Source organism: Pipistrellus hanaki, assembly GCF_964339955.1.
Source record: "Pipistrellus hanaki genome assembly, chromosome: 19".
NCBI classification, from domain to species: Eukaryota; Metazoa; Chordata; class Mammalia; order Chiroptera; family Vespertilionidae; genus Pipistrellus; species Pipistrellus hanaki.
In genome coordinates this window covers 5,137,137-5,149,568 of record NC_140521.1, presented here as the reverse complement: position 1 = coordinate 5,149,568, position 12,432 = coordinate 5,137,137, and the positions used below count along the sequence as shown (strand labels likewise).

The 12,432-nt window shown below is 51.2% G+C and overlaps 1 protein-coding gene across 4 annotated transcripts in view; it reads left to right on the top strand.

The window, feature by feature from the left end:
- GRK3 (G protein-coupled receptor kinase 3) overlaps positions 1-12,432 on the top strand; it is a 69,338-nt gene that overhangs the window by 40,752 nt on the left and 16,154 nt on the right. For all 4 annotated transcript variants that reach the window (XM_084868162.1, XM_084868163.1, XM_084868164.1 and 1 more), the window contains 5 exons: positions 926-977; positions 3,743-3,834; positions 4,539-4,638; positions 9,405-9,483; positions 10,500-10,630. In XM_084868162.1, the coding sequence (XP_084724288.1) occupies positions 926-977; positions 3,743-3,834; positions 4,539-4,638; positions 9,405-9,483; positions 10,500-10,630 (454 nt within the window). The remainder of the gene's footprint in view (positions 1-925; positions 978-3,742; positions 3,835-4,538; positions 4,639-9,404; positions 9,484-10,499; positions 10,631-12,432) is intronic.

The following is a 12,432-nucleotide window of genomic DNA, read 5'->3' as shown; positions in this document are numbered from 1 at the left end:
CCTTCATTCGCTCAAAGAACCCTGAGTACTCTGCCTGTGTCTAAGAAATCATAGCAGTGACCAGAGGATCCCAGCAGTCAGCAAGAACGTTCTTTGCTTGGATATGTTGTTGCTCAGTAACAAAAGAGGAATCAGAATAATGCATTTATTAAATAGATATTTTTTTCTTACTTCGTGGGTGGAAGAGCCCTCAGCCGGCAGTGGAGGGCATGGTGAGAGCACACGCCCTCGCGATGGCCCACGGCGTCTTCCGGGTCTAGTCCGAGGGGGCCTCTGTGTCCCCGAGAGGCAGCGCTTGGTCTGGGTTCAAATCCTGTCCCGCCCGTTCTCTCGCCGGGTGACCCCTGGGCAGGCCTTGGTCTCGGCTGCAAAACGGGCATCCGCCTGTTTCCCTGCCCAGAGAGTTGCTGGGTCAAATCAACGAGCCTTTAGAGCAGTGGTTCTCGACCCTTTTTTAATACAGTTCCTCGTGTTGTGGTGACCCCCAGCCATAAAAATTATTCTCTGTGTTTTCCCATGGTCTCGGGCTCTACAGCAGCGGTTCTCAACCTGTGGGTCTAAAGGCCATCGGAAAACATAGATATTCACATTACAGTTCATAACAGCAGCAACATTACAGAGACGGAGCAGCAACAGAAATAGTGTTACGGTTGGGGGCCACCACCACACGAGGAACTGCATCAAAGGGTCGAGGCGTTAGGATGGTTGAGAGCCGCTGCCGTAGCGTAACGATGGTTGAAGGAAATCAGGACGCCTTCCACGGGAGCCACGAGATCAGGCCCGGAGGCGGACGGGCTGCGCAGAGACGTGCAGGAACACGAACACCGTCGCAGAAGGAAAGCCAGTCCCTCGCGCGCCCCTCGTTCACCTCCCAGCGTCGTCCTGTGACCTTTACCTTCCCTTCCTCCTTTGTCTTCTCTTTCAGCGACAAGTTCACGCGGTTTTGTCAGTGGAAAAACGTAGAGCTAAATATCCATGTGAGTATCCATGTTTTTTTTTATCTCCTTAAAATGAAGAACTCCCTCTGGCCTCCCTTCCCGAGAAAATGCTTGCTTCTGGGCCCGCTCCCCAGGGTGACGCCCGCCCGAGGAGATGTGCTCACAGCTCCCTCCACAGAGCCCCTCCCCTCCAGCTGCGAACAAGCTGGATTTTCATTCTCTTTTTTCAGACTGTCTTTTTTTTATATATACTTTATTGACTTTTTTTTACAGAGAGGAAGGGAGAGATGGAGAGTTAGAAACATCGATGAGAGAGAATCATCGATCAGCTGCCTCCTGCACACCCTCTACTGGGGATGTGCCCGCAACCAAGGTCCATGCCCTTGACCGGAATCGAACCCGGGACCTTGCAATCTGCAGGCCGACGCTCTGTCCACTGAGCCAAACCGGTCTTGGATCATTCTCTTTTTAAAAAAATATATTTTTATTGCTTTCAGAGTGGAAGGGAGAGGGAGAAAGAGGATCATTGACTGGCTGCCTCCTGCACGCCCCACACCAAGGACCGAGTCCCTGACCCAGGCCTGCGCCCTGACCGGGAAAAGAACCGTGGCCTCCTGGTTCCTAGGTCGATGCTCAACCACCGAGCCACGCCGGTTGAGCTTAATTCTCTCTTTTCATATCCCGATGTGTTTATTTCTTTACGAAAGGACATTTTTAAGCAGTGATGGGCCCTTTCTCGGGAACACTAGTGAACACAGAAGTCTAGGTAACGTGGTTCCCGGATGCCCTTGTCCTTTGCCATCCCAGGAAAGTTGCTTTTCTTCTCTTTATTATTCGGTGCAATCATCAATCATGTAATAAGAATAAGCACATCCTTTTTAGTCCAACGTTTTACCTTTAGAAAATTTTTTTTTAATTTTTTTAATTTTGTGAATGCGGAGAGCAGTCCTCAAACACTGGCTGCTTTCGGACCTGTGTCCATTCCCCTGGCATTCCCCCCTCCGTTTGCTGCCCTGGGAGAACATGCCTTCTTGTCTGTTGGGGGAGAAAAATTATCAACTAGATTTTTTTGGGGGGGTGGGGGGTGGGGGTTACTTGAATGGTCCTGTTGGAAGAAGTTATTTTTTTGTTTGTTTTTTGATTTATTGAACCTCTCCTTTGCATCACATTTCCTGGCAGGGTTTAGAAACATGAGGCAATAACACACATTAAAAAAAAAAAAAAAAATCCCTTTCCTAGCCAGTTTGGCTCAGTAGACAGAGCGTCTGCCCTAGGACTAAAGGGTCCCAGGCTCGATTCCGGTCAAGGGCAGGTACCTCGTTTGCAGGCTCCATCCCCGGCCCAGGTCCAGGCGTGTGCGGGAGGCAACTGATCGTTGTCTCTCTCTCACATCCGTGTTTCTCGTCTCTCTCCCTCCTTCCACTCTGTCTAAAAATCAATGGGGAAAAAATGACCTCAGGCGAGGATTAGCCAAAACTAAATAAATGAATTTTTTTAAAAAGCCCTTAAATTTGCCGTGGATTATCCTTACGCTCATGCTCCTTCCACCGGCCTGGTGTCCGCGGGCTCATGCCCCGTGCCCATGTCCCATGTCCTCTCAGCATCAGACGTGACGAGACAGGAAGGCCATGCGTGGCCAGCTGCCCCCACCTGGCTGCGGACAGGATGGTTGGGGGGGAGGGAGGGTAGCGGGACTCTTTTAAGAATCTGACCCTCGGCCTGCCCAGGAGGCCTTTGCTGTGATCCGAGGGCCTCTGGCCATCACCATAGGATTGTCTGTCTTGGCACCGTCAGATGCTGTTAAAACTCCGCCTGCAGCGGGGCCTTGCTGACACGTCCCGGGCAGAAGGAGAGGCGCTCATGAATAAAGCCTCTTTATTTCCTCCGCTCACACGCAGTCTTGCTTCAGGCTCACATGCCCAGCACGAGTCCCCTCTCTCTTCACGGACGTGATCGATAAAAAACTCACGTGGCCGCCGTCCGCCGGGATTTCCGATCACACGGCTCACTCCCAGCGAGACGCGGACGCCCCCGGACACGGGCTCTTTCTGCCAACTTCAGGCTCCTGAGTAGCCCACATTGCTTTGTATTTTTTAAAAATATATTTTTATTTATTTATTTATTTTACCGAGAGGAAGAGAGAGGGATAGAGAGTTAGAAACATCGATGAGAGAGAATCATCGATCAGATAAGCTGCCTCCTGCACACCCCCTCCTGGGGATGTGCCCGCAACCAAGGCACATGCCCTTGATCGGAATCGAACCCGGGACCTTTCAGTCCACAGGCCGACGCTCTATCCACTGAGCCAAACCGGTTTCGGCTGCTTTGCATTTGGACCAGAAAGTTCCCGGACGCTTGTCTTCCGGGCGTGCGTCCTGTAGCCTGAGACGGGCGAGGTGGGCACCGCGGCCTCACCGGACTCCCCTCTGTCCCCTTCCCGTCTGCCCCTGTGCTGGGCCTCTGTGCTGGGCCCCTGTGCTGGGCCCCTGTGCTGGGCCCCTGTGCTGGGCCCCTGTGCTGGGCCTCTGTGCTGGGCCTCTGTGCTGGGCCCCTGTGCTGGGCCTCTGGGGGAGCAGCAGGCGGAGGTTCTGGAAAGCCCTGCCTCCTCCCGCCGCTCCCCTCTGTCCAGGGAGCCGGTCGTGGGGACGGCAGGTCCCCCCACCGCAGAGCGGCCACGTCAGTAACGTGTGTGTGTGTGTGTGTGTGTGTGTGTGTGTGTGTCGCGTGTGTGTCGCGTGGAGAAACCTCGACCACGTCACCTGTGCGCGGCCGTTACGTTCCCATGTCGTGTTTTGAATTCACAGTTGACCATGAATGATTTCAGCGTACATCGGATCATCGGGCGAGGCGGCTTCGGAGAAGTCTATGGCTGCCGGAAGGCGGACACTGGGAAAATGTAAGTTTTTTGGTTTTGGTTTTGGTGTTTTTTTTTGCGTTCCTACCTTTCCCCGGGACCGTTAAGAGTTATTTTGTGCTCGCACCCAAAGAAAATGCCTGCGGAATGGTTTTGGGAAGCCCGGGATCTCGCTCCCGAAGTTGTTTCCGGGAAAGAAACAGACATTCTCTTCTTGACAAAGGCCCAGCCGCGGCTTCAGTCTTGATCCCTTGACTGAGGTCGTGCTTGTCAGACTGCTCCCCTCCCTCCCCTCCCCGCGGGCTCTGCGGAAGGAGTATGTGTGGGGGGTACTCCTGCAGAGAAGAGTTTATTTTTAAAAAAAATATTTTATTGATTTTTTACAGAGAGAAAGGGAGAGGGATAGAGAGCTAGAAACATCAATGAGAGAGAAACATCGATCTGCTGCCTCCTGCACACCCCCTACTAGGAATGTGCCCGCAACCAAGGTACATGCCCTTGACCGGAATCGAACCTGGGACGCTTCAGTCTGCAGGCTGACGCTCTATCCACTGAGCCAAACCGGTTAGGGCTATTTTTTTTTTTCTTCTTAATACATGTAATAAGACTTTTTTTTTGCATGGCACTTGGGTGCCAGTTTGCTGTTTTTACACACTGCCCGACTCTGTCCCGGGGCGGTGTGTCTTGTTGAAGTCAGTCTGGGGGTGTCTTTGATGTTGATTTTTCAGCCGTGTCTCTGTTTCTAGGTATGCGATGAAATGCCTGGATAAGAAGAGGATCAAGATGAAGCAAGGAGAAACGTTAGCCTTGAATGAAAGGATTATGTTGTCGCTTGTGAGTACAGGGGTAAGTGTTCACATTTTTCTTCCTTCCTCTTTTTTTTTTTTTTTTCCCCTAACTGGTACTTAGGACCCTATTTAACCCACGAATCCGCACTGGCCAGGGTGATCCTCAGTTTTGAGCATTGCTCTCTGTGTGTGCCTGTGTTTGTCTGTCTTACGTCAGGACGATGTATTTAAAATGCAGGCATGCCGAAACTGGTTTGGCTCAGTGGACAGAGCGTCGGCCTGCAGACTGAAAGGTCCCAGGTTCAATTCCAGGCAAGGGCATGGACCTTAGTTGCAGACACATCCCCTAGGGGGTGTGCAAGAGGCAGCTGATCGATGATTCTCTCTCATCGACGTTTCTAGCTCTCTATCTCCCTCCCTCTTCTCTGTAAAAAAATCAATAAAATATATTTAAATAAATAAATAAAATAAAATAAAATGCAGGCATGCCAAAACCGGTTTGGCTCAGTGGATAGAGCGTCGGCCTGCGGACTGAAAGGTCCCAGTCAAGGGCATGTACCTTAGTTGCGGGCACATCCCCAGTAGGGGGTGTGCAAGAGGCAGCTGGTCGATGATTCTCTCTCATCGACGTTTCTAACTCTCTATCCCTCTCTCTTCCTCTCTGTAAAAAATCAATAAAATATATATATTTAAAAAATAATAAAATAAAATGCAGGCGTGTTCTGGTGGAATCCCGGGGCCAGCCGGTTCCTGGGTGTGTTGGCATGGACAGCAGGGAACGGTGGCACCGAGTTCATACCGTGTGCCATTCTGACACGAGCAGAGTCCTGGCGCCCTTCCCTGTGAGCGCCCGCGCCTTCTCCCCGGGGTGTGTGTGCGTTTATGATGAGCTTCGCCTCGGAACGTGGTGGGAGAGAAGGCAGGAAGCCATCCCACCGGCGACAGCAACACCCCTCGGGTGTGGTTAGGAATCCGCTGCATCGCCGAGAAGGACTAACCCGGAGAGAGAGAGAGAGCTCGTCGCTCCCATCCTTCACACACACAGCATGCGACGGCGCTTCGCCAGCTCCGAGCTGTCCCCGTGGGGGCGTCCCCCGTCGGCGTTTCCTCGGAAGGCGACCTCATCTTCTTGGAACTTGCCACCTGTTATTTTTTATTTTTTATTTTATTTTATTTTTTTAAAATATATTTTATTAATTTTGTACAGAGAGGAAGAGAGAGGGATAGAGAGTTAGAAACATCAGTGAGAGAGAGTCATCGATCAGCTGCCTCTTGCACACCCCCCACTGGGGATGTGCCTGCAACCAAGGTACATACCCTTGACCGGAATCGAACCCGGGACCTTTCAGTCCCCAAGCCAACGCTCTATCTACTGAGCCAAACCGGTTCTGGCTATTTTTTATTTTTTAATATATATATATTTTTATTTTTTTTGCAGAGAGGAAGAGAGAGGGATAGAGAGTTAGAAACATCGATGAGAGAGAATCATCGATCAGCTGCCTCTTGCACACCTCCCACTGGGGATGTGCCCACAACCAAGGTACACGCCCTTGACCGGAATCAAACCCGGGACCTTTCAGTCCACAGGCCGATGCTCTCTATCCACCGGTTTCGGCCACGTGTTACGTGTTACCTGCCGTGGCCTTTGGTCGTTTCCATCCCCAGGACTCCGTGTCCCCCTGGTGGGCGTTGTGTCTGAATGCCAAGGCCCGGCCCTCAGACAAACAGACCTTGACCCGCGTCCCCACTTGCGCAACAGGGTCCCGGGCGGATTTCTTTTTCGGGTGACGGCTTGGCCGGGAGCAAAGCCGTGGCTCTTGTTTGTCCGGGCAGGCATCTGTAAAGGCACACCCCGAAACCTCAGCGCCCCAGCGGCGGCCTGGCCTGCCTCTGCGCATCCGTCTGTAGGTCTGTCGTCCAGCGTTTGAGGAAAGGAATGTGACGGGCACGGGATGGCCAGGCCCACGCTGGGAAGCTCACGTGTGACTTCCCACGTTAAACACCAAATCGTGTCCTGGCCAGGCTGGCTCCGTGGGCCGGGCCTTGTCTCGGCGTACCGAAAAGTCACCGGTTAGCTTCCCCGTCAGGGCGCAGACTCGGGTTGCGGGTTTGAGACCCGCGTGGAAAGCAACCCATCGATGTTTTCTCTCCCTCTCTCCTTCCTCATTCTGTGTTTCCCTCTCTCCCTCCCTCTCTCTTCCTCTCTCTCTCAAATCAATAAAAACATAAAGAACATTAAAAAGACACAAGCCAGGAAGCTTTTGCACACCACGAGACATGCCACATTTCACTGATTCATCAGTGAACCCCTCTCACCTGGTCAGCCAGGAAGCAGAGACCCAGGTGAATTTTCTCCCCCCCGGGGGCTGTGGCCTCCCAGGAGCCCTCGCGGGTTCCTCTCCCACCGTCACTCGAGGGGCCGCGTGGTCTGGGTTTTTATCCTGCGTTTCCCGCATTGTGGTCGCTGTGGTTCTGGCATCCGTCTGAGCGGTTCTGGACGGGCTCTCTGCTCCGTTCCAACAAGTGGAGACGCCATGGCCACACAGAGCTGTGTGCCGCTGCCCCCGGGCGCCTGGACGGTGAGCCTTTCCCACCCGCGTCCCTGTGTGCACAGCCGTGCCCGCAGCCGCCTGGGGCGGAGACCGGGCGGCCCACTCCCTGCAGCGGGATCCGTGGGCGTGCCTCCGGCTCCTCATTTCTCTTGGAAAAGTCTTCGTCTTAAATATTTATATTTTTAATATATTTTTATTGATTTTTTTTTTTTTTTTTTTTTTTTTTTTTTTTTTTTTTAACAGAGAAGAAGGGAGAGGGATAGAGAGTGAGAAACATCGATCAGCTGCCTCCCGCACAATCCCCACCGGGGATGTGCCCGCAACCAAGGTACATGCCCTTGACCGGAACCGAACCCAGGACCCTTGAGTCCACATGCGGACACTCCATCCACTGAGCCAAAACCGGTCAGGGCGAAAAGTCTCTGTCTTAAATCCCACACGTGGACGTGCGCTCACTGCGGAGTTCCAGGGCTTATTAAAGCATTAATTTTTTTAACGCGTTCTCTCCTGCAATTTTCCTGTAGCGATTTCATATTCATTTTATTCGGCCGAGGGGCAATGTGGTTAATTAGTTGTGTAGTTCCTCGCCAGTCTCCCCCCCCACCTAAGGCAGGAAAAAAAAAACTGGGCTTTTACTGGGCTGCCGCTTTGAACTAATTTAAAAGAATTGTTTATATTTTGTATTCCAATAGCAAACTGTCTAGATTTTTTTTTTTTTTTTTTTTTTTTTACAAATAAATATAAAACTTCACCAGAAGACGTGCAGTAAAATTGTTGGCACTGCTTCATTGCCTTTGCTAATCAGAGGCCGCCGTTCATAGGTTTGGAGTGATCTTCAGTGTAAGTAGCCTTCTTAGGGTGAACTCTCAATCAGCATCACTCTCTAGTGCTGGTAGGAGACGGAACTGCACTCACTCATCTTTTTTTTTTCTTTCTTTCCATCTCAAAGGGAGTAGTCCACCTCTCATCCCCCAGAGACAGCAGGAAGTACCGTTGCCAGTATTCTTGTGTAATTCTTTAAAAAAAAAAAAAAAAAAAAAAAAAAAAAAAATATATATATATATATATATATATATATATATATATATATATATATATATTAGCCGAAACCGGTTTGGCTCAATGGATAGAGCATCGGCCTGGGGACTGAAAGGTCCCGGGTTCGATTCCAGTCAAGGGCATGTACCTTGGTTGCGGGCATATCCCAGTAAGGGGTGTGCAAGAGGCAGCTGGTCGATGACTCTCTCTCTCATCGATGTTTCTAACTCTCTATCCCTGTCTTCCACTCTGTAAAAAAATCCATAAAATATGTGCCCGCAACCACGGCACATGCCCTTGACCGGAATCGAACCCGGGACCTTTCAGTCCCCAGGCCGACGCTCTATCCGCTGAGCCAAACCAGTTTCGGCATCTTGTGTCATTCTTGCCTAGTAACCAGAGAAGGCGTGTGCGAGATGCAGGATAAGGACGCCCCCCGCTGGGAAGGGCAGTTAGCCCCTTCGTTCCACAGTCCCTTAGCGCTCAGCCGATGCTATTCTTTCCGCCCTCGAAACTTCGTGGCCCATCCGCAGACGTTGGTTTTCGGCTCTCCAAAACCATTTCCTGTTGATACTTGGCTCTGTTGACTCATGAGTCTGCCGACCACTGATCTATGCCGGTTTTTTATTTGAATCAGTGGAGCGGGGAGCATTCCCTGTACATAAGGGATCTATCTACACAGACCTGGCTGTCCATCTGGCACAGTGCCCATGACCTCTCCCCGGGGAGCCCACGTGTGTGTCCGGCGCCCAGATCCCAGGATACAGAGTCACCAGTGTCCCAGAGGCCTCTGCGTGGCCCTCTCAGCCACTCGCCCCCACGCCCAGCTAACTGCCACCCAGACTCCTCGGACGCCGTAATTTAGCTCTGCCCGCGATCGATCTTTCTATAATAAACGCTCCCTCTTGGGTCCGGCTCCCCTCCCTCGGTGTTGCGTGTGACATTCATTCGTCTGGGTCCCTGCCTGTGGCCACAGTGCCTCCCGCAGCTACACACGGTCTTAGGGAGCAACCCATCCATGTGTCTCTGCCACCGTCGATGTTTCTCTCTCTCTCCTCCTCTCCCTACCACTCTCTCTAAAAAGCAATGGGAAAATGGTCCTCACTCCGCGGGCGAGGATTCAAAACAAAATCCGCAGCCTGTGTTTGGCAGCAAGCACCCTGTGTTTTCAGGGAAGCTTTTGCTTTTCTCACACATTTTCATGTTTTGTTCTTTCTCCTCCCCCTTGTTCTAGGATTGTCCTTTCATCGTCTGTATGACCTACGCCTTCCATACTCCGGACAAACTCTGCTTCATCTTGGACCTGATGAACGGTAAGCGAGGCCCGAGTGGCCGGGCTCCCTGAAGGACGCGGCCGTGGCCCGGCCGACGGGCAGGCTGGCTGTGTCTTTCCGAGCCGTAGTTTGCCCCTGAAGAGGGAGGCAGCTGTTCACCTGTCAGCCTCATTAAGATTTATTTAAAACAGGGGTCTTCGAACTACGGCCCACGGGCCACATGCGGCCCGCAGAGGAGTCTGATCCTGCCCGCCAGGTTTTTTGGGCAGTGAGCGCAGCCGAGGTGTTACAGTAGGAATTAGTAGTTCATATAGTCCGGCCCTCCAGCTCTCTGAGGGACCGTGATCTGGCCGCCACTTTAAAAAGTTTGAGGACCCCTGATTTAAAATGCTGGCCTGGGTTTCCCTCTGCCCCTCCCCGTCTTCCCCTGGAAGTTGCATTTCCTTAGAAGAGATTTTCGTAAAAATACTCCCAGATTTTCATAAAATAGTCCCAGCGAAACGTGATTTTCTGGGACACCGCTGGCCTGGACCTTTCACTCGCTTGTTTCCTGACCCTCGGCTCTTAGGAATGAAACGACTCCTGAGAATGTAGGTTAGATGTATGTAAACCCAACGAGGAAGGATGTTCGCCCGATTTTCCGTGCCTTTAGCCCAGATCCGCTGGCCCTGTAAACTGTGAATGAATGATGAGCTTCAGGATGGGCGAACAAGGTTTAGGCAGAAAAATGGTTTCTGATGCTAGAAAGAGACACGGGATGGACTGAAAGCCTTTTGGGTCATGAGCTGAAATCAAAAAGGGCACGCGATTCCACAAGTCAAGCGCCTTTTTTGAAGTTCCCCGGATGCTTTATTTTCCTGTTGAGTGTTTGGTTTAAGAAACAGATCTGCCCAGCGACATGAAGGAATGTCCCAGACAGAATAACGAACTCACAGACGTAGCAACGGACAGAAGAAGCCAGGCGCAGCGGCCCGAGTTCTATGCTTGTGACCATCAGATGCCAAAGGGAGGCAGGCTGACTCTGTAGGAAATAAACCCTGTGCCTCCGCCTGCAGGGGGCGATCTGCACTACCACCTGTCCCAGCACGGGGTCTTCTCCGAGAAGGAGATGCGCTTCTACGCCACCGAGATCATCCTGGGGCTGGAGCACATGCACCACCGCTTCGTGGTGTACCGGGACCTGAAGGTGAGCCGCGCGGCCGGTCACCGGTCACCGGTCACTGGTCACCGGGCGGGGAGGTTCACGTTCTGAGGTCACCTTAAAAACCACGGGTGGATAGATTGATTGATTCCTGAGCTACAGAACCTCCAGCGTGCTATGCTTGGGCTTCTGTTCTTGTTTTCTTAAAAAAAAACAACAACTCACTGGGGCCTGGCCAATGTGGCTCAGTGGTTGAGCATCATCCCATGCACTTAGAGGTCATCAGATTGATTCCCAGTCAAGGCATGTGCCCAGGTTGTGGGATCCATACCCTGTATGGATCCATGCCATTTTAAAGCTTTCTTCAACGTGAATAAATTATTCTCTTTAATTTTTACAAGAGCATAAGAAAAAAAAATATTGTTTTCATCCTATTAGAAATAATGAGACTCTGGCTGGTATGTGACATTTTCTTTCCTCTGGTGAGTTTTGCAGATGAATGAGATACATGCCGAAGATCTAGGAGGCACTGCTGTCATGCATTTTCATTTGCATCCGTAACCGACTTCTAAATGCCTCTCTGCCGTGGTTTTTGTTTTCTAAAGCTATTTAGTAGGCCGCGGTATTATTTAATTTCTCTTCCAACTTCATTCTTCGTCACTCATGATTATTCATGCTCGGCTGTTATAATGGCGTGCCATCATTTTTGTTTCAAGCGAAACAATGGTGATCTCCAGCACAGAGTGATTAGGACGACTGTAATTCGATGTATATCGGGGAGAGGAGCTTTGTTTTCCGTGATTATGCTGACCAAATCTAATCCCCCTGGCTACATGTCATCGGGGGTTGCGGTCAGAATTACATTTGGTCATTTGGTGGATCGGGCTCAGGTCAACAGACATGACTGATGGGGACCCGCGTGGCTCTTAATGGAGTCCTTGGCTATCGTAGGTCAGCGCCAACCATCTTGCAAGATTCCTCAGTGTTCTGTGCCTCATGGCCTTCTTCTCAGAAGTCGTTAGGATTCACAGAGGCACGGTGTCTCAGCTGGAGCAAGCTCTTCATTTTTTATTATTTTTAAAAAATATATATTTTATTGAATTTTTACAGAGAGAAAGGGAGAGGGATAGAGTGTTAGAAACATCCATGAAAGAAAAACATTGATCAGCTGCCTCCTGCACACCCCCCACTGGGGATGTGCCTGCAACCAAGGTACAAGCCCTTGACCGGAATCGAACCTGGGACCTTTCAGTCTACAGACCGACACTCTATCCACTGAGCCAAACTGGTCTCGGCAAGAACAAGCTCTTTAACTCCGATGAGCTGTGTGCTCTGCCCGCGCTCTGCCCCGCGCCTCATTTTCTTTAGAATCCCTCGCTCCCATCTTGACCACCCTCCTCGGACGTTAACACGGCCAATGCCGCTCTCAGTGCCGTGCCCTCCGTGGCCGTGACCATCCAGAGCTGCGGTTTGTGTTCAGGAAGGGACTGTGATGGGATAATGAGGTAGACCGTGCCTGCAGTTTTATTATTTTTTTTTTATTTTTTAAAATATATTTTATTGATGTTTTACAGAGAGGAAGGGAGAGAGATAGAGAGCTAGAAACGTCGATGAGAGAGAAACATCGACCAGCTGCCTCTTGCACACCCCCTACCAGGGATGTGCCCGCAACCAAGGTACATGCCCCTGACCGGAATCGAACCTGGGACCTTTCAGTCTGCGGACCGATGCTCTATCCACTGAGCCAAACCGGCTTAGGCCGTGCCTGTAGTTTCAGATAGACGTCCTCAGAGCCTCCGGGCATCCGGGGAACTCTCTCTCGGAGATCACACCTTCTCTCTCTCTCT